The sequence below is a fragment of the Mus caroli genome, chromosome 9 (assembly GCF_900094665.2).
Source record: "Mus caroli chromosome 9, CAROLI_EIJ_v1.1, whole genome shotgun sequence".
Classification (NCBI taxonomy): domain Eukaryota; kingdom Metazoa; phylum Chordata; class Mammalia; order Rodentia; family Muridae; genus Mus; species Mus caroli.
The window spans coordinates 36,943,696-36,966,346 of NC_034578.1; the positions used below are offsets into that span (position 1 = coordinate 36,943,696).

The 22,651-nt window shown below is 37.2% G+C and overlaps 2 protein-coding genes across 2 annotated transcripts; one reads left to right on the top strand and one right to left on the bottom strand.

The window, feature by feature from the left end:
* The first annotated feature begins 2,493 nt into the window (after positions 1–2,493).
* LOC110302293 (olfactory receptor 10S1) lies at positions 2,494–3,459 on the top strand. Its single transcript, XM_021173136.1, has one exon. The coding sequence runs from the start codon at positions 2,494–2,496 to the stop codon at positions 3,457–3,459; it is 966 nt and encodes a 321-aa protein (XP_021028795.1).
* Positions 3,460–20,042: 16,583 nt separating this feature from the next.
* On the bottom strand, positions 20,043–21,599 carry LOC110302054 (olfactory receptor 8B3-like). Its single transcript, XM_021172822.1, has 2 exons — positions 21,500–21,599; positions 20,043–20,992 (listed from the first exon to the last, which is right to left on the bottom strand). Exon 2 carries the CDS (start codon positions 20,988–20,990, stop codon positions 20,043–20,045), a length of 948 nt encoding a protein of 315 aa, XP_021028481.1. The 5' UTR covers positions 20,991–20,992; positions 21,500–21,599.
* Between the last annotated feature and the right edge of the window lie 1,052 nt (positions 21,600–22,651).

Here is a 22,651-nt window from a genome sequence, read left to right on the forward strand (position 1 = left end):
TCTGTTAATATTTAGTTATGATACATGTTTTGTCTATTCATTTACCACTTGATATGCAACAAACTCATTTCTAGGATTTGGCTGTTACAATTAACTACCATGAGCATTTTCCTGAAAAAGTTTGCAGGAACATAAGTTTCATTTAACCTGTAGAGATTCCTAAGAGAAAAAAAATTTTTTTTAACTTAAGTAGGTTAAATCATTTTTAGTTAAGAAACAGCCAGGCTATTTTACATATCTGGTTGTCCATGTCGCAGTCCCATTATGTGTGTGTGTGTGTGTGTGTGTGTGTGTGCGTGTTTCAATTTCTTAACATCTAATATGCTCGTTACTCTTTACCTGATTTTTAAAATTTTTATTACATTCATTTATTTTGTGTATAAGTATGGGGAGGATGCATGTGTGCCATGGTATATGTTTGGAGGTCAGAGAACATCTTGAGCAAGAGTTGGTCTCACTTTATATCGTATAGTTCCTGGCAATCAAATTCAAGTTGTCAGATTTGCCAGCAGGCACTTTTACTCTTTGGGTTATCTTGATGTCCTTTATCTTATTTTGACCATACTCATTCCAGTGATTGTGGAACAAGAAAATCAAAATTCCAATGTTTGAAACATCATTCATACTTACCCAAAACATGTAAATAAAACTGAAGTCCAAGAGCCTATCCAAAATTGGTGTTGGAGCGCTTATGAAATAGAGATCACTTTTCTGAGTTTGGCCAAGGAAAGGCTTTATAGATTTTTATCAGAAACAGAAGAACAATTATTAAGTCTTGGTTGAATATGGGATGTAAAGAATTTAAGGTCCTAAGTTACATGTTTCCCTTACCCTAAAAACTGAATAATTGTGACAATATCCATATTTTAAACTCAAGGAAAGAAAAGACAACAGAGAGACCAACTGTCACCCTCTGTTTCATTCGGCTAATAAGGGATCAACAAGGGACTTCAAATTGAAGTTCTTAAAAATCCCAAGACTGTGGCTCCTTATTTCTATGGTTCTATATCCAAACTGCCAAGGACATAGTAGAGAAGGGGTAGGACTCTCTCCCTGTGTTCTTCCTGGGGAAACATGACACTAACACAGATGAATTAAACCATCCAAGGCAAAGCATTGTGGGGAATTCTTATTTTTTATTAGGTTTCAGAAACTTTAAATCAGTACAAAGAAAAAGTGTATCAGTGGATCTCTGGGAAATTAAAGTTTAATATTACTTCTGCAGAATAGATGAATGTTGAAAGTGTTCTGTTCATGTTTGAAAAGAAAATTCAATGATTGTGACGGTGAAAAATTAAGGCAGAGAAAAAGATAAGGCAAGTAACACATCTGGATGGAAGGACTATAGAAGATAACTCTGACCTGAGATAACTCTGACCTCAGTACTTTTGAATGTCATAAAACAATGCACCAACAGTAGAACTTCACAGGCAAGGTAAGGTATTTTCAGAAAGCTGAGACAGACCATATGAAATTGTTGGATTACTACAAAGTAAGAGATAGTACATAGGATTCCACTCCAGAATAAACATTGGGGGAAATGTGTGGGAACTGAAGACACTGTAGTTAAGTCAGGGAGAGAGATTTTCACATAATGCAGGTTCTAGTGTACAAGATTCGGAGCCGGGCGTGGTGGCGCACGCCTTTAATCCCAGCACTCCGGAGGCAGAGGCAGGCGGATTTCTGAGTTCGAGGCCAGCCTGGTCTACAAAGTGAGTTCCAGGACAGCCAGGGCTATACAGAGAAACCCTGTCTCGAAAAACCAAAAAAAAAAAAAAGATTCGTATCGAAGAGAACTTCTGAAATTTCAGTTCTGAAATAGTAGAAAGGAACACCAAGAAAGATAAGGAAAAACAAACTCCCAAAAGCATAAGAAAAGTGTTGTGGGGAGAACATAAACTGTAGTCAACAAATAGTTGGGGCAATTATGTAGTCTGTTCTCAGGGGGCTTCATTGTCATACTCTTGAGGTTTGTGGGTCGCTTAAATCTCAGAGGTGTCCCTCTGGTGAGAAATGGATGGAAGGATCTATTCCTGGTTGATGTAAGAGAGCTCTGGTTCTAGGCAAGGCCAGAAATCGATACAATTCCCAGATGGTAGACAGCAACTGTGTAGCTGGCTGCTTATAAAGCACAGCAGAGGAAATTAAGGGGCAGGAGTATTGCCATTCTGACGTATATGCCAAAATCGCTTTCTCAACGACACCAGAATCTATGCTGTGTTTGCATAATTAATTTAGGAACCACATTTCTATAGTCAATCCTTACAATCCGTTATGCATACAAGACTTCGGGTCGTGCCTTCAAAACTTCATCTTTGCAAGAAAGAACGATGTGAAAACACAAGTGTAGAAGGAAGTTGAATTGAACCTGTTAATCTTTTTAGCCTGTGAGACAAGATGCAGATGGGATGCACCAAACAATAAATACATTTGAAGGAAGAGGACAGCTCTTTATTCTCCTACAGTCAGCTTTATTGAGCAAGGAATGAGAAGATGGTTGAGAAGATGCAGTACCTTAACCAGTCTATGGTGAGCCACTTCTTCCTGGAGGGTCTAATGTACACGGCTGAGCACCCCGGCCTCTTCTTCCTCCTCTTTCTCCTCATCTACAGCATCACTGTGAGTGGCAATCTCCTCATTCTCCTTACTGTGGGCTCTGACCCTCATCTCCGCTCCCCTATGTACCACTTCCTGGGCCACCTCTCCTTCCTTGATGCATGTCTGTCTACAGTAACAGTGCCCAAGGTCATGGCAGGCCTGCTGACTTTGGATGGGAAGGTAATCTCCTTCCAGGGCTGTGCTTTACAACTTTATTGCTTCCACTTCCTGGCCAGCACTGAGTGTTTTTTATACACAGTCATGGCCTATGACCGTTACCTGGCTATCTGTCAGCCCCTGCATTACCCAGTGGTTATGAACAAGCGGGTGTGTGCAGGGTTGGCTGGGAGCACATGGGCCATAGGTGCTATGCATTCTGCAATTCACACTTCCCTAACCTTCCGCCTGCTGTACTGTGGGCCTCAGCATATTGCCTACTTCTTCTGTGACATCCCTCCAGTACTGAAGCTGGCCTGTGCAGACACCACCATCAACGAGCTTGTCATGCTTGCAAACATTGGTGTGGTGGCTGCAGGCTGCCTCATTCTCATCATCATCTCCTACGCCTTCATTGTGGCTGCGGTGCTGCGCATTCGCACAGCGGAGGGGCGTCAGCGAGCCTTCTCCACTTGCACAGCACATCTCACCGTGGTGCTCCTGTACTACATGCCCCCGGTCTGTATCTACCTGCAGCCAAGCTCCACTGGCACAGGGGCGGGAGCTCCAGCAGTCTTCTACACAATAGTCACTCCAATGCTCAATCCTTTCATCTACACACTTAGAAACAAGGAAGTCAAGCGGGCTCTGAGAAGGTTAGTATGTAGCTCCCAAGAGTCTCCAGCAAGCACCCCTGCCCCCTGACCTGAACTTGTATGTGTGTTTCTTGTTGGCTAGAATAACAGTCACTCAGGTCCTACTTTAAGGAGGAAAGTACTGAGTGTCAACTGGAGCACATGTTCTTCTCTTTTGGCTGCCTCTGTATCTCCATAACAAATTCTTCATCCTTCAAATGCAGACTAGAAAGGTGACTTTTCAGGGCTATCCAACACTTAAGCTCAGGGGTATGAAAAAATACTGTCCAAATACTTATATGTTTTAGTATTTTTTGTGAATTGTATTCATTATATATCTATTATGAATTCATAAAGCAAAAATACAAGGTCCAAATTATTGCCACTTATCACATGGTTTAAGAGAAGAGACTAAGTTTTATCATAATAAACATAAACTCCAGTAATAAATGTGGCTTCCCTGACATCACTTATAAAGTCATAACCTTATCTTTTCCCATTCCAGGTAATGATACCTAAAAACCATACTCATGGAGAGAGTTAACAAACATGGGACTGAGACACATCCAGATCCCACACTCTGAATCCCCTAGTCAATAAATACAAAATCTTGTAAAATCTTATACCTATAGCTTTAGTTTAAGAAAAAAGTTTAAAACAATTCCCATATAGAATTTTAGGAGGTCTCAATGAGATAACTCTCAAGGTTTTGCTATTTCCATTGGTGAACAATGACAGGAACAGAATTTTCTAGATAACAAAGTGACAGATCCAACACGATTCTGGGTATATGCCCAGGAGAGGTATTGCTGGATCTTCCTGTAGTATTCCAATTTTCTGAGGAACTGCCTAACCGATTTCCAGAGTGGTTGTACCAGTTTGCAATCCCACCAACTATGGAGGAGTGTTCCTCTTTCTCCACACCGTCACCAGCATCTGCTGTCACCTGAATTTTTAATCTTAGCCATTCTGACGGGTGTGAGATGGAATCTCAGGGTTGTTTTGATTTGCATTTCCCTGATGATTAAGGATGTTGAACATTTTTTCAGGTACTTCTCAGCCATTCGGTATTCCTCAGTTGCGAATTCTTTGTTTAGCTCTGTGCCCCACTATTCTGCTTAAAGTAATTTGCGATATGGTGATAGAAACTCTGATGTCTTCCAGGATGAGTGACTAATCCTACCCTTTAGATAAATGTGCCTTGACTGCAAAGCTAAATATTTTATGCCCACTGCACTTTATCACTTTAATTGTTCTGTTCTTCTGTTTGAATAGCCCCAAACAATCCACTCCTATGCTTCCTTTGCTATGTTCTATAGCAAAGGAAAATAACTTGCAATATGACAAGTTAATAAACTAACTTGTCACATCGCAAGTTATGTTATACAATAAACATAAAAGGGTAGAATTTGTTTCAATGGATGAAGAAGGTCCTGGTACGTCAAGGATGTTATTATAGGTTTATTTATGAAAGAGAATAATTAAATATATATTAGAATAAGAGTAGTAACTATAATAGATAATCTTGGGCATCAACTTGATTGAATATGGAGTCAATGAACCCACAAGCTAACAGGTACACCTTTAGGGGATTTTATTGATCAGACTACATAAAATAGAAATTTTCATTTCTTAAACCTTACCTTTTTGGTGGCAGCCCAGATGAAAGGACACAAAGATAAAACTGGAAGCATTGATTTTTTTTACCTCCTTGCCTTCATACTTGCTAGCAAGTTCATCTACTCTGATGTTGCAAATGCTACATTCCTTTGCTAATATTAGAACTAGACTCTTCCAGCTTCCGAAGTAGACTGGGGGTCAGGAGCTCTTTAAGAATCTTTCAGAACTATTTGAAATGTAAATAAAGAAAATATCTAATTAAAAAGATTACATTAATAAAAAAAAAGAAGGAAAAAAAGAATCTTCCAGGGCTAGAATCAGATTAAGACCGCTGAGAAAGAAGTCTAGCCTCATGAACTGGGCATTTGCAAATTCTTCACCTTTCCAGTGTGAGTTGGCCATTGCTGGGCTACATAAAATGTACCATGGAAGCCAAGCTAACAAAACCCATTTTAATATGTTTTCATTCTATCTGTTGTCTTCTTCCAGAAACCACTGAATAGTGCATTAATTATTATCCATTGTAAAATACATTTCCTCAAGGTAGTGTGATGACTGCATTAGCTATACTGCTGCTCATGGAGAGTACATTTCACTGGACATCCTTATTTTCCTTTCTACTTAAAGATGGGGAAACTTTGACTTACACAGGCAAAAATTAAAAATAAAAATAAAAAATAAAAAAAAACAAAAACACTTTCTCAAGACTGCAAATTTAATAGCTGAAGCTAAAACTTCATGTTTCAGGTGGTTTCAAAGATCACACATTTTTGTTACGTGACAGTACCTTACAGATAATCAAACCCTCCCCTCATCATTTAGGAAGTTCATAAAGGCTTAAAACCATTGTAGATTTTTGTGGTCAAGATTTCCTTGTCTTTGAATTGTGCCTACTCCTCTATAAATATACTATCTTAACCAAAAACTGCTGGAAATGGACAGTACATTGGAAACATGACAACAGACAGAAAAACGCAGTTAAGCAGTAGCATCTACACAGAAGTTTTTGTGTTCTCTCTTGCCCCCGCATCTAACAGTTACTGATAACAACTGAAGGATGAACTTAACTGGGGCAACTTTATCATTCCATCAAAGCAGGCTTCAACACAGACTGAGTATAGAGTGGAGACAATGCCAAAACCAGCCTTGGTTCCATCCCACACCTCCCTCAGTCCTGTTAAACAATTACCTCTTGGAAATGCCACAATGAATTATAGACCAGCCTCACAACTCCAGTCATGAAGTTTTTCCTTTCATCTTTTGCCTTAACACTTTTATACCTATCTACCAGTAAGAATCCTTCCATTTCTTGAGTTCTTCTCCTTTCATCTTTTGCCTTAACACTTTTATACCTGTCTACCAGTAAGAATCCTTCCATTTCTTGAGTTCTTCTCTTCCTCTAAAAATGGTTCATGACATCAGCTTATTATAAGCTGTTATGATTGTGTTGACAGATAGACCTTGTCTTGAATTAGTAAATACTTTGTGTACATATCAAGACTGTAAGAACCGTAAGACCCTTTATATAAGTGTTCCAAAAAACACTACTCAAAAAACTATTTAAGTCAATAAAATGCATGTTCCATCCTGTATGTATGTACATATAGCACTTACAAATGAAACAAAGTGCAAATACATTCTTCATAGTAAACTTGCCAAATAACAATATTGGTTTTCTAATAGTTTAGGAAATGAAAATTATTAATACAATTTTTCTTTCAAATTTTTGTATTTTTTGTTTATTATGATATTAAGGAAGCATGGTATAATCAATTATACTACTGTAACTATAATTAAATTTTGAATGTAAAAGAGGGCTATAGAATTAATTTGTATTAATAAAAATTCTTTTTAAAAACTAGATAAAAAGCCGGGTGTGGTGGCACTCGCCTTTAATGCCAGCACTCGGGAGGCAGAGGTAGGCAGATTTCTGAGTTCGAGGCCAACCTGGTCTACACAAAGTGAGTTCCAGGACAGCCAATGCTACACAGAGAAACCCTGTCTCGAAAAAACAAAAACAAAACAAAACAAAAAAAAACAAACCTAGACAAAAGGAAGAAAACATAGCTAGTAAGTGACCAATGCTTAATGATATCAGAACATCTGTCAAATGAACAAGCACTATAACAATATCACACACAAACACACAAGCAAAAATATTTCCTAGGACAATTTACAGGAAAGGTTTTCCTGTGAAAGTGTCTAAACATTCTTAACATGATCTATCACACGATGAAAAGAAGCTAAATAACATTGCTAGGAAGGGAAAATGACTGTTTGCTTCATATTAAGTAGCTCATATTCAGAATTTTGCAGTACTCTGGGAGGCAGAGCACGTGAAGGAAATTATGATGTTAATAACTGAGTAGCAGCAATGGGCACCGATGATAAATATGCCAGTGGTCTTTGTTTTCAAGGTATTCTATAAGTAATGGCAAGACCTAGAAATAATCGAGTTTCCACTCTTAGCTGATAGCATTGTGACTAAATAAAATACCATTTTTTGAGAATAATTTCTCATATATAGAATTTTGAGTCAAATTTACATCCAGTCTGCATTTATGTCAGTTCTAATGCATGTCCTCATGACAAATATTTTCCATGTAAATTAAAGTATATCCAAAACACAGTAAAAAGAAGAGTATAGACCGTAAAGAAGCTATGATGAGGTTGCATCTTAACAGATATATTATCAAAATGTATAGTGTTGCAGTCAAGTGTAACACTTTTGTAGCAGTTTGTAATAAAAGGAGATTGCCTTTGAGATAAAGGGGTCAATGTTGTTATTCCATTCTTCCTTAAAGTTGAATAGTATTTCATTTTATATATGTGGTAGATTTTCATCATCCATTCATCCATTCATCTGGTGGTAGATAACTAAGATTGGCAGCTGTTGAGCTTATGCCATTCAACTTTGAGAAATTTTAATACATGCAAGCAGGCTTTAAAAATTGTTTTCACTCCTGCATTTGAAACCTTGCTTTGGTAATTCCAAAGACAGAGGGATATTCTGCAGAGCGGCACAAGTTTAAGCCCCTGTTTACTTTCAACTGATATTGGGAGGGGGGTCTGTTGTTGTTGTTGTTGCTTATTTTGATTTCCAAACATATTGTCCTTGATTTGCTTTTCAATTTACTACTCATTTACTGCATTATATCCAATGCCTTACAAGCCTATGCGATAACTTTTAAATTTCATTTCTTTTTAAATTCTAGGTACATACATTCTTATTATTTTTCTAGAAATATGATAAAATAAAATCTAAATCTTATACATACATTGAGGTTAGTTACTATGATGATACATCTTGAATGTGGTTGTAGCTTTGGAGGAATATAGATGTCATGATTTATTAATGTTGATACCTTAACTTCATGCATTTCCTTAACGTTAACATTGAATGAATCAACCAAAACATGTAATTGATATTAAGCTGAATTTACATAAACAGATTTATTTAATTAAGCAGATACTTAAAGATCTAATATCATTAAACATTAGCTCAAAAGAGGAGACTAAATATGCAATTCATAAAACAAAATGTAATTTTTTGACAGAGATCAGCTTTGACACCACAGGGCAAACCAAGGCAGGCAGCCAGTGGGGGATCAGTGCTGAGAGCCAATGACTGAAGCTAGTCCAGATACTGATGTGAGCTGCTGCCTATGACAACTATCAGTTAGAAAAGAAAAGGTGGGAATCAAACAATCAGACACATATGCAGAATGGTTGAAGCAAAGACAAGCTGGCAACTTCACACATACAAAGACATATATATATAGACAGACAAACAGACAGATACATATTCATACAGTGGATAGCTGGAGCAATGCTCCAACAAGCAAGCTCCAAGCATTTCATGTGTGTGTGTGTGTGTGTGTGTGTGTGTGTGTGTGTGTGTGTGTTTTTTATATATATATATATATATATATATATATATATATATATATACACAAATATAAACAATACACATATATACATATATAGATAAAGTTGGTAGATGGAGCAAGTTCCAACATACACCTATACAAGCTTTACATTTATACACACATACAGATTTGATGGATCAAATAGAGTTCCAACACATTCTCACACAAACTTTATACATATACAGACATACAAATATACATATATGCATCATGTACATACATACATACATACATACATACATACATACATACACAGAGTTGATGTGTATAAAGAAGAATGTTCCAACGTACTCTCACACAAGCTTTAAATATATACAGACATACACATAGTTGATGACTGGAAGGAACCATGTTCCAATGACTATTTTTTTCTCCTATGACTTATATATTCCAAGAAAACCTTTAAAGCAATATAAAATTGCAATGTGAATATGTTTTAGTTTTCTTCTAGTGAATGATTATTAACAAAAAAGAGTATGTTCCTCAATACCTTTACAAGAACTAACATTATATAGTACATGTAAAGAAAATAAATAATTCCCAAGAACCCACATATAAAAACCCAGACCTAAGCAATTTGATATAAACTAACAAAGTGTAAGCAAGCAAGGTAGTTTTTCAGGCAGTTTCTCCTATTGACAGGCAGCAAATTGTAGCTATAAAGAAAAGATTGTTTTACTAATTATCTTTTAAAATAACCTTATAAGAATCTTAGAAAAATCACAAATCTAAACTTTTACATAAAAATCAGTCATATCTACTTTAAATCTTCAGAATGTATATCTACTTATCAGCAATTCTTCTTAAACTGTATCAGGAAGCTGAGGGCAAAAATGAGTATAAGAAATCAATAATCAACTTTAATATCTCTCAGGATTAATGGACTCAACTCACCTATAAAAGGGTATAAGATAACAGACTGGAACTTTAAACAGGATCTACCATTTTGCTGCACACAGGAAACACACCTTAATAACAAAGGCAGCCACTACCGTTGCGTAAAAGGCTGGAAAAATATCTTCCAAGCAAATGATCCCAAGAAACAAGGTGGAGTTGCCATCCTAATATCCAATAAAATAGGCTCAACCAAAAGTTGTCAAACTAGATGAGAAAGGACACTTCATATACATCAAAGGAAAATTTCACCAAGAGAAAATCTCAATTCTGAACACCTATGTCCCAAATGCAAGGTCAACTGCATTCATAAAAGAAACTTTACTAAAGCTCAAAACACACATTGAACCCCACACAATAATAGTGGGAGACTTCAACACCCCATTCTCACCAATGGACAGATCATTGAAACAGAAACTAAACAAAAACACAGTGAAACTAATAGAGGTTAAGGACCAAACGTATTTAACTAATATCTATAGAACATTTCATCCTAAAACAAAATATACCTTCTTCTCAGCACCTCATGGTACCTTTTCCAAAACTGACCATATAATCATACACAGAACAAGCTGCAACTGATACAAAAGGAATGAAATAACCCCATGCATCCTATCAGATCATTGTGGCCTAAGGCTGGTCTTCAATAATGACAAAAATAACAGAAAACCTAAATACCCATGGAAACTGAACAACTTTCTACTCAATGATAATTTGGTCAGGAAAGAAATAAGAGAGAAATTAATGACTTCCTAGAATTCGAGGAAAATGAGGGCATAGCATATCCAAACTTATGGGAAACAATGAAAGCAGTGCTTAGAGGAAAATTCATAGCACTAAGTGCCCTGGTAAAGAAATTGGAGAGATCCTACACTAGCAACTTAACAGCAGACTTGAGAGCTCTAGAAGAATATGAATCAAGAAAAAGAATCAAAAAAAGCAAGAAAAGTTGATGATTGATTTCTTATACAACTAAGAGGAGTAGACAGCAGGAAATAGTCAAACCCAGGGCCTAAATCAACCAAATAGAAACAAAAAGAACGATACAAAGAATCAACAAAACCAAAAGCTGGTTCTTTGAGAGAATCAACAAGATAGATAAACCCCCACCCAAAATAACTGAAGGGCCCAGAGACAGTATCCAAATTAACAAAATCAGAAATGGAAAGGAGATATAACAACAGAAATTGTGTAAATTCAAAAAAGCCATCAGATACTACTACAAAAGCCTGTAATCAACAAAACTGGAAAATCTAGACGAAATGGATGATTTTCTAGACAGATACCATATACCAAGGATAAATCAAGAACAGGCAAACTATTTAAGCAGGCCCATATCCCCTAAGGAAATAGAAAATGTCATTAAAATCTTCCCAACCAAAAAAAGGAACAGGGCCAGATGGCTTTAGTGCAGAATTCTACCAGACCATCAAAGAAGACCTAATACCAATATTCCTCAAACTATTCCATAAAATAGAAACAGAAAGAATATTACCTAATTCATTCTATGAAAATACCTAAACCACACAAGGGCACAAAGAGAGAGAGAGAGAGAGAGAGAGAGAGAGAGAGAGAGAGAGAGAAAATGTCAGACCAATTTTACTTATGAATATCAGTGCAAAAATACTCAATAAAATTCTTGCAAACCTAATATAAGAACACATCAAAACTATCCTTCAGAATGATCCAGTAGGCTTCATCCCAAAGATGGAACATTGGTTCAATATATGAAAATCTATTAACATAATCCACTATATAAACAAAGTCAAAGAAAAAAATCACATGATCATCTCATTAGATAGGGAAAAGGCATTTGGATAAAATACAACACCCCTTCATGTTAAAAGTATTGGAAAGATCAGGAATTCAAGGACCATCCCTAAACATAATAGAAGCAGTTTACAGCAAACCAACAGCCAATATCAAATTAAATGGAGATATACTTCAAACAATTCCACTAAAATCAAGAACAAGACAAAGATGCCTACTCTCCCAATATCTATTCAATATAGTACTCAAAGTTCTAGCTAGAACAATAAGACAACACAAAGAAATCAAGGGGATACAAATTGGCCAAGAAGAAGTCAAGATCTTTTTTCAGATGATATGATGGTATACATAAGTGACCCCAAATATTCTACCAGAAAACTTCTATGGCTGATAAACAACTTCAGCAAAGTGACTAGACATAAAATCAACTCTAACAAATCAGTAGCCTTCCTTTATACAAATGATAAAAGGACTGAGAAAGAAATAAAGGAAACAACACCCTTCACAACTGTCACAAATAATATAAAATAACTTGGGGTGACTCTAACCAAACAAATAAGAGATCTGTATGACAAAAACTTTAAGACTTTCAAGGAAGAAATCGAATATCTCAGAAAATGGAGAGATCTCCCATGCAGAATTATAGTAAAAATGGCCATCCTCCCAAAAGCAATCTACAGATTCAACTCAATCCCCATCAAAATCCCAACACAATTCTTCAAGGACATGGAAAGAGCAATTCTCAAATTCATCTGGAAAAGTTAAAAATCCAGAATAGTGAAAATAATTTTTAACAATAAAAGGACTTCTTGGGGAATCATCATCTCTTACCTCAAGCTATACTGCAGAACAATAGTGATTAAAACTGCATGGTATTAGTACAGGGACAGACACATTAATCAATGGAGTAGAACTGAAGACTCAAATATAAAACCACACACTTATGAACACTTGATCTTTGACAAAGAAGCCAAAAATATACAATGGAAAAAAGAAAGCATCTTCAATAAACGGTGCTGGTCTAACTGGTGATCTCTATGTAGAAAAATAAAATTAGATCCATATTTGTCACCTTGCAAAAACTCAAGTCCAAGTGAATCAAGGACCTCAATATGAAAGCAGGTACACTGAATCTAATAGAAGAGAAAGTGGGAAAGAGACTGGAACTCATTGGCAAAGGGGAAAATTTCCTAAACAGAGGTCCAGTGACTCAAGCTCTGAAATCAAGAATTGATAAATGGAACCTCATAAAACTGGAAAGCTTCTGTAAGGCAAAGGACATAGCCAATAGGACAAATTGGCAACCTACAGATTGGGGGAAAGTCTTCATCTGATACAGGGTTAATATCCAAAATATATAAAGAACTCAAGAAGCTAACCACCAAGAAACCAAACAACCCAATCAAAAAAATGGGGTATAGAACTAAACAGAGAATTTACAACAGAGGAATCTTGAATGGCTGAGAAGCACTTAAAAGAAATGTTCAAAGTCCTTAGTCATCAGGGAAATGCAAATCAAAACTACCCTGAGATTTGACCTTCTACCAATCAGAATGGCTAAAACCCAAAACTCACATGTTAACACATGTTGCCGAGGATGTGGAGAAAGAACACTCCTCCATGTTGGTGGTATTGCAAACTGGTAAAACCACTCTGGAAATCAATCTGGAGGGTCTTCAGAACATTGGAAATAGATCTACCTGAATACCCAGCTATACAACTCTTGGCCATATACCGAAAAGATGTCCCACCTTGCCACAGAGGCATGTGCTCCACTATGTTCATAGTGACCCTATTTGTGATAAGCAGAAGCTGGAAACATCCCAGATGTCCCAAAACAGAAGAATGGATGCAGAAAGTGTAGTTCATTTACACAATGGAAAACTACTACTCAGGATATGCATGGTATGTACTAATAAGTGACTTAGGGCCCCTGGGAGTGGGGAGATCTAGTGGGATGGGGTGGGTGGGGACATCCTCTTGGAGACGGTGGGTAGGGGAAGGAGGAGGTATGGAATGTGGAACAGTTGGAGTGTGGACCAAGACGGGGATAAAGCCTGGACTGTAAAAAATGATTAAAGAATAAAAATAAAAATAAAAATAAAAATAAAAATAAAAATAAATCAATCATCACCAGTCCATCCTCAGTAAGAGTCACATCAGCCAGTGTTGTCATTGTTCTTGTTCCCTGATCATTAGAAAACCCTGGCTTAATTGTTAAGAGTGTGACTTTCTTAACTTTAAATTGTTCCCTAAGATTTTCTAAATCAGAGTAAGTAGCAAAAACATCTTAACTTAGCTTCACCAACAATTTTATTTTTCCAAATGTTTTCTAAGGGTGGTGGTCATAGCTGACAACCTGCATCGCTAAGTTCTTTCCTAGTGTGGTGACTGAATCATTAATCTGCTCCAGCAGCAATGCCTGAAAGATCAAGCACTGTTGTCGTGAGTGCCAGAGATACTGCTCAGTGAGGGGCTGGAAACCCCCTTAGAGTTTTCCTACAATTCTTAGATTAGGAGGGAAGTGAGGGCAGCAAGCAGAGCAGAACTCCATAACAGCATAAAGTCCTCAGGACATGTAGTCCTCAGGGCCATGCCTTAACTGAGGCACCTCCATGGTGATTGTGCTAACCTGTGGGCCTCATTCCATGAGTTCTAAAGCCATTTTGTCTTTCCTCCTGCATAGCCCTTGGTAGTTTTTAAAAGTTTTATTTTTTAAAAGAACACAAATGAAAGAAACAATATTTAATTTTAATCATTAATAAAGCACATGAACTGAGTATTTTCACTGTTTTCTTCTGAGCAAGCCATATGGTCATCATACACTCAAAGTTATTCATTGGTATTTCACATATGAAAATCTCAGGTTCACACAGCAGTTAGGGCTTGATCAATACTACGTAGGTATCAGAGGCAAAACCAACATCCCAGGCTCTTCAAATGCTTTATTCTGAGTGGTGATCATTTGGAATGGTAAGCACCTGTATCCAACAAGCAACATATCCAGAGCCCTCTCACTGTTTCAGTCATCATGTATCTCTCTCTCTCTCTCTCTCTCTCTCTCTCTCTCTCTCTCTCTCTCTCTCATTAGTTTTTTTTATTTTATGTATATGAGTACTCTATAGCTATCTTAAGACACACCAGAAGAGGGTGTCAGATCCCATTACAGATGGTTGTGAGACACCATGTGGTTGCTGGGAATTGAACTCGGGACCTTTGGAAGAGTGGTTGGTGCTCCTAACCACTGAGCCATCTCCTCTTTCTTTATTAAGTTGATTTTGTTCTTGTTCTGTAGTTTTAATGAACCCCTATCTCTGACCTCCTTCCCCATCTACAACACACCCTTCCTCCCTACAAGCCCTAGTTCCACATTCATCATTGTTTTGGTATTATTTGGTTTGGTTCAGTTTGGTTCTCTTTTTTGGCATTTATAGTATGTTATATTTACTATCAGATACTTGCAACGTTAATACAAAATAGCCATGTTAAAGTTGTATATTTTTATATAAGAGTTTAATCTCCATGAGGTTTTTCAACTTAAAATTATACTGTTCTATGTTCTTATTTTTAAACCTTTATTTTCTTTAAATCAAGTTTACTCCAGTTCTTTATAGACCCTCCCATCATTAGCCTTCCATATCTCATGTGCTCTTCTTCCCTCATTTTAAGACACTCAAACACATCCAATATGGATGACTGCACAGCCATCTCTGGAATGTGGGTAGTCTCTCGGGAGCCAAATTCTTGAAGAAAATTGACTCTCTTCCCTAGGAGCCATCAATTGCCAATCAAGTTTCCAGGTAATTTTCTCAAACATCCTCAGTGTTAGCTATTCCCCCTTCAGAATCCTACTTCTGTCTTGTCCTCCTATCACCCACCACACCAATCCCTTCCTATCCCATTGTTCTACTTCTGTCTTGTCCTCCTATCACCCACCACACCAATCCCTTCCTATCCCATTGTTCTTCTTTCCCGCTTTGTATTTCCTGTCTTCCCTCTTGTCACTCACCAAAGCCTAATCACATGACTCCTACCTCCATAAGTACTCCAACTTAAATGCACATATCCAAAGATCTATATATGTCATAACACGCAACGTGAGGCTACCTCACTCAAAATGATCATTTCTAGGAATGTTCTTAACTACTAAGTAATATTCCATCATAGGAATCTACCACGTTCTCATTACCCATTCATCAGTGATTGAACCCTTGCCTACACTGAAGCTTCTTAGTTCCCTACGTTCTGTTTATCAACCGTTGGTTTTAAGATCTGGACTACTATAGTCTTGCTCAGCTCAAAAAGTCCTTTCTGGTGCCTACAAGGTCACATATCTTTCCTACTTTCTCTTCTTTCAGTCTCAGAGTATCAGATCTTATGCTGAGTACCTAAATCCACTTGGCGTTGAGTTTTGTGGCAGATGAGAGACAAAGATCAGTTTGAATATTTGTTTATGGTAGGTTTTAATTTTCTCTCCAATATGTGTTGTTGGCCTCTCTCAAAAAAAGTGGCGTGGTTGTGGGCATGTGAATTTATGTATGGTCCTTAGCTCAAATATATGTATTAATATGTATGTTCTGTTTTTATGTCAATGCCATACTGCTTTTAGTTCTATACCTTTGTAGTATAACTTGGAATCAGGTAACATAACACTTCCAGCACTGCTTTTATTATTCACAGTTGCTTTGACTAGTCTGTGTCTTTCTCTTTCCATATAAAATTCAAGATTGGTTTATTTCTCATTTTGAATGGGACTGCACTGAGTCTGTAGAATGCTTTGGTAGAAAGGCCATTTTTATAATATTAGTTCTGGTAAATCATGAACCTGCATGGTCTTTCCATTTTCTGGAGTCTTCATTACTCTCTTCCGCATCTTAACATTTCCTTACACAAGTATTTATCTCCTTTGGTTGTACTTATTCCAAAATATTTTTGAAGCTATTATATATGAGATTATTATCCTGATTTCTTCCTCAGTATGTTTTTTGTTAGAATATAAGAAGGCTATTTATTTTTGTGTTAAATTTATATTCTGCTATTTTGTTGAAAGTGTTTTAACAGCTGTGTTTTTTTTAATTGAATCTAGTTTTTAGTTTCTTATGGGTAAAATCCTATCATCTACAAATAACAATATTTTGATTTCTTATTTTTCTGTTTGTATCTCCTTGATCTCCTACAGCTGTCTTATTGCTCTGAGACTTCAAGCACTGTACTAAACAAGAGTAGAGAGAGTGGATATATTTGATTCTTGTAGAAATGCTTTCAATTTTTCCATGTGTTGATGTATATTATGTTTCCTGTGTGTATGTGTGAGTGTGAGCACACATGTCCTGCAACACGAATGTGGAGGTCAAACACAGAAACAACCAGAGGCCTTGAGCATCTTTCCACCTATTTAGACATAGGATCTCTTTGTTACTTACTGCGACCTGTGACACTGGTTCAGAAGCATCCAAGGATTCTCTGTTTTACAACTCATCATAGGATCACTAAGACTATAGGTGCTTGCTACAAGGTCCAGTTTCACATCGGTTTAGGAAATTCAAATTCAGAAACTCACCCTTGCCCAGCAATTCCTTTACCTATGGAGCAAACTCCTCAGCCCTTGTTTTCTCTCCTTAAAATATCACTGGCCAGTTTATATCAGGCTCCAGGCTAAAGACCTCATTTTATCTTATCACATACCTATAGGCCTCTCTCTAAATACTCTCCTATCATGAGAGGCTGATGTAGTCCAGCTCCTTGACCAGAGTCCTGATTCTGGACACTCAGTATGTCTGACCACAAGAAAGCAAGTAAAACTAACCATTAAAAGGCAGGGAAACCAGTTAGTTGGAATGAATATTTAGGAAAATGGAAATTACAATTAAAAATTTCAGATGTTCTTTGAGATGATGATATGAATTTTAGGTTTAACTAGAGGAAGATATGTTTCAAAGTTAAATTTGAATAATGGAGTAATTATTATTCATGAGAGAAGATGATTGAGAGAATTGTCAACAAAGTCAGGAACACAAGATAGTTGGGTTTTTTGGGTTGGATTGGTTGGGGGTTTTGGTTTTATTTTGTTTTTGTTTGTTTGTTTGCTTGTTTGCTTGCTTTGCTTTGCTTTATTAGTACACTTGGAGAGACCTCCAGATTTGGACCCATGCAGTCTAATTTTGAGTCAAGGTCTTATGAGCTTTGTTATTGGTGTTATCTTATGCTTATGTTTTCATATTAACTATAACTTGAGTCAAATATGGACTAACCAATCGTGATCTTACTTCTGGTTCTGAAAGAGAGCCCTGGAAAATTTCTTACTACTTATAGGGACAATATAATTTCTATGATCACCTCTACTTGGAAGTGACCTCATTATGGGTCATGTATCTGCTAATCTTGAAATTCATTATGACTCAGGCTTAGGGAAATGACTAGAGATGTATTTTGCAGCTCTAGAATGGGACTTCCTACGTGCCTGTCAACTGAGATTATAGGACATCCCTCTGTACCCTTTCATAAAAGTCATTACTTCTAAATAAATGAAACTTTCACTTAATATGAAAAGTGCAAATACTAAGAGAATACCAATAACAAAACTCTTAGGATCTTGACTCAAAACTAGACTGCCTGGGTCCAGATCTAGTGGTCTCTCCAAGTGTAGATGCTTGTACAGAAAAAAAAAACATAGGATTAATGATATTTCTACCATCTTGTGTTCCTGTCTTAGTTGGTTGTTGATATGTCTCTCACTCATCTTCTCTTATAAATTCAGAACCAGCAAAGGAAACATCACCTTTCCTGAGGGTCATGGCAATTCTATGTTCCTTACAGTATGTTGCCTCATGGCTTTAACAGCAAACTGATTCCGAAATATCCATGACTGACTATAAATAAACATAGACAGGATTTTGAAACTGGGGAGGGAGATATACTTCTGACTATAGAAAGTTCATATACCAGGACTGCTTAAGTGCAGTAGTTCAAGGCCATTATGAGGAATAGATGATCCTGAACCAAAAAATAAAGCAAAGAAGAACTAAGCCCTTTGAGTAACTAGTAGTACCTGGACTTTTACTATGTTTATCAGTGTCTTGGCATTGTCTAGTACTTGAAACCCTTTCAGTTCAATCTTTAGCACTACCATAAATAAATGAAAATAAGCAAACTACTATTTTCCCCTTCGATGCCCAAATGTGTGAACTGTATCCCATGATTATTTTCCTCCACATCACATACTTCTTCAGTGCTTAACTCTCGTCTGCCACACTAGAGTCACAATCACCTATTTCTCATGACTCATAAACATCAAAATTATTCCTGCATCTAATGGTATGTCCAGTTCTTCAGTCTTCCTGGAAAGCTCTACTGACTGGCCTGTCTCAGATTGCACATCCCATCCTCAGCACAGCCTGAACTGACCAGGCATCAGAAAGTGAACACACAGTAAGTTTCTGTACCATCTCTATTACGGAAGGATCACCACAGCACTCCTCCTGTACATTCAGATCTATCATTGTCTAATTGTTCTTCATCTGATGAATTTTCTTGCTCACCTGGACCTTACCTGGTCTCTACTTTACTGTAACCAATTAGATTCTGGAGACCACAGATAGTTAGTGCCTTCTTCACCATATTGTTTTTATTTTTAAAATCATTGAAGTACAGGATAAATGTTCAACTTATATTTCTTAATTAACAAATACATCACTTGCACCCTTTAAAATTCTGAAACAAAGAGAGATTAAAACTTAATAATGAAGGGGGAAATGCAAGTATGAATGAGTTAGAGGGAACTATTATTCCTCTACAAATAACTGATAAACAGCTGTAGTTCAACTTCTTCCCAATGAAGACCTCAACACTCATGTTTGTGTCCTCATTTCCAAGACATAAAAACCCAAGCAACTTTAGCCTGGCTGTTCCAGATGTTATCCGGGTACCTGCTACTAGTAACTAGAATCAAAGGAAAATCTTTGGTCTCCCTTAAGAATAAAGTAAGAAGAGACCAGAAACCAAAATGACAAGATCTTGCCACATGCTTCTGCCCTTTTCAAACCCAGATAATTGCCCCAAACAGAATCCCCAGTGCTTAATTGAAATTTATTTAATGAATATGTAATTGGTTGGTTGACAGTCAGTTATCCCATGACAGCTACACAGGAACTATAGAAAAGTTCAACTTCAAAATTAGACCATGTTGCCTTTTCTGGAATTATTATCACTCTGGTTTTTTTTTTTTCTCTCTTTAAAATCATGTAATTTCTGCAAATGACCTAGAAAATAACCTCTCTGTTACATGCCTTATGTGTACTTAAGAAATCATTTCTGTAATTAATTTAATTTTCTTTGTCATTTAATCATTTGCATTTTATTGCAATGATGGATTCTTCTCTTCATCCTTTATGTATCATGTATGTGCCCACACTAGGATTCATCATGCAGATTAATATATCTCCTACTTAAGTGAACAGTTTTTCTTTAAAGTCTTCCTCAGTGCAATTTGAACATCCTTGTTCCTCAAACTGTAGATGAAGGGATTCATCATGGGAACCACCACAGTGTAAAACACTGTAGATATCTTATCTTTATCCACGGACCCAACAGGAGAAGACTTAAAGTATATGAATGATGATGATCCAAAAAACAGAGAAACAGCAATCATGTGAGAGCTGCAGGTGCTGAGGGCCTTGGACCTACCCTTTGTAGAATGGATGTGGAGGATATTGGAGAGGATCAAGGTATAAGAAATAAAGACGGTGAGACTGGGAACTATTATACTGACACCCACAACAATGAAAACTACTAGTTCATTGATGGAGGTGCTTGTGCACGAGAGCTTCAGGAGAGGGGGTATGTCACACATGTAATGATTGATGATGTTACCATCACAGAAGGTGAGCCTCAGCATACACACTGTGTGGGCTATGGCACCCACAAACCCCACTGTGTACCCACCCACCATCAGCACAAAGCAGACCTGATGGGACATGATGACCTTATAAAGCAGGGGCTTACAGATGGCGGCATATCTGTCATAGGCCATTGCTGTCAAAATACAACATTCATCAATAACAAAGAAGGCAAAGAAAAAGAGCTGAGTCATGCACTCAGCATGAGAGATGATGTTCTGCTTCACAAAACTCACCAGCATTTTGGGGGTTATGACAGAGGAGTAGCAGAGATCTGTGAAGGAAAGGTTGAAGAGAAAGTAGTACATGGGGGTGTGCAGGTGAGGATTCAAAACAATCAGAACAATCAAGCCCAGGTTCCCCACCATGGAGACCACATAGATTCCCAGGAAGAGGAAGAAGAGAGGCAGCTGGAGCTCTGGCAGCTGAGTCAAGCCCAACAGGATAAACTCCTTCACAGAAGAATTGTTTTCTGAGACCATTCCTGGGGTCATAGCTGTGAGAATGGGAAAAGTATGAGCATTGAGATAATATCCCAACTTTCACAAGCAAACCCATGTGGTATAACTGAGAGCCAGAATGGGGAGATGAATGCTAGTCCTATATTTCTGGCCCTTGTGTTTGTCTACATCTTTTATCATTGAGAGGATGTACAAGTGTGAGTATGAAAACACAGAAGACATTTTACTCAGCATGCGAATGCCCACTCTCTTGCTCTGCAGAATCACTCTGCTCCACTTTTTCTGCTCCATTTCTGCCTTAACAGACCACCTCCCTCCTCAGCTCAGTGGAGGTCTCAGAGGACAGGAGACAAAGCCCGTGAAAGGCCCCCTGGCTCCTCTAGCTGAGGTTTCTAATCGCAGAATATCTTACGTACAGTTGAACACTCACCTTTTTAGATCCCCACCAGCAAAGAAAAAGTTAACTCCTCTGCCCTATTTTCATGCAAGGCAAATCACTTGGACTACTTTTAGGGAACAACCATGCAGGGGGACAAACACACCTGTTCAATGCGTCTCTTTTCTCCTCAGCCTTCACGCCTCCAAGCACTAAGGAACTGAGCTGTAGATAGTGATTTCTAGGGTGGCTTTGCCCAGAATGTCTTCTCCAACCCTAAATTAGTTAGTAGCACCTACTAACATCAAAAGAGCCACTTGGTAATATGACCCAAGGGCCTCAATGAGTTGGATAATCCTTGGGACCTGATTAAAACTTGGAAGGCCTATGCTTCCCCAGGGTTTTCTCTAAACATTAGGCTTTGTTTTTTNTTTTTTTTTTTTTTTTTGGTTTTTCGAGACAGGGTTTCTCTGTATAGCCCGGGCTGTCCTGGAACTCACTTTGTAGACCAGGCTGGCCTCGAACTCAGAAATCCGCCTGCCTCTGCCTCCCGAGTGCTGGGATTAAAGGCGTGCGCCACCACGCCCGGCTAACATTAGGCTTTGAAGTTAAGCAAAATTCAGTACCCTGCATGTACAGCTTAGTTAGTAATGGCAATTACTAATGTAATGTAATGGCAATTAGAATGGCATAATGTTATGTGTATTTGGTATATCACAAGTCATAAAAATCAAGATGACTTTATCTTCAGTATCCTCTCTTATAAAAATCTTTGCAGTAATATAAAATATTTTAAGTTTATTGGCATTGTATCTGTTTATTCCTGAGTCCTTTTTTCATTTACCAAAGCCCAATATGTTCTAATGTAGGGGAATTAATGAAAATTTAAGATTTATAGTATTATATATTATCATAAAATGAACAAAAAAGAAAAAGGTGTTTAACAGGGTGGATTTTCTGTTTTCCAAAAAAAAAAATATCTATCTTTTTTCAGATGCCAATATAATTACATTTATTCTTTCCCTTTGTCCCCTCCGAATGCTCCTGTACATACTTCCTCACTCTCCTTGAAATTCGTGCACCTTTTTACATTAATTTTATTGCATGAATAAAATATACATATACATATGAACTGCTCTATCTGTATAACATTATTTATATGTGTGTTTTCAATGCTGACTAATCTGCAATCAATGCCCTGAAAATTTGGCAAGTATATTTCAAATAAATGACATATAACTACATATAGACTATATATAAACAAATAAACTATGTAAATAAATAAATCATTTAGCTATGATTATTAACTGTATATTGT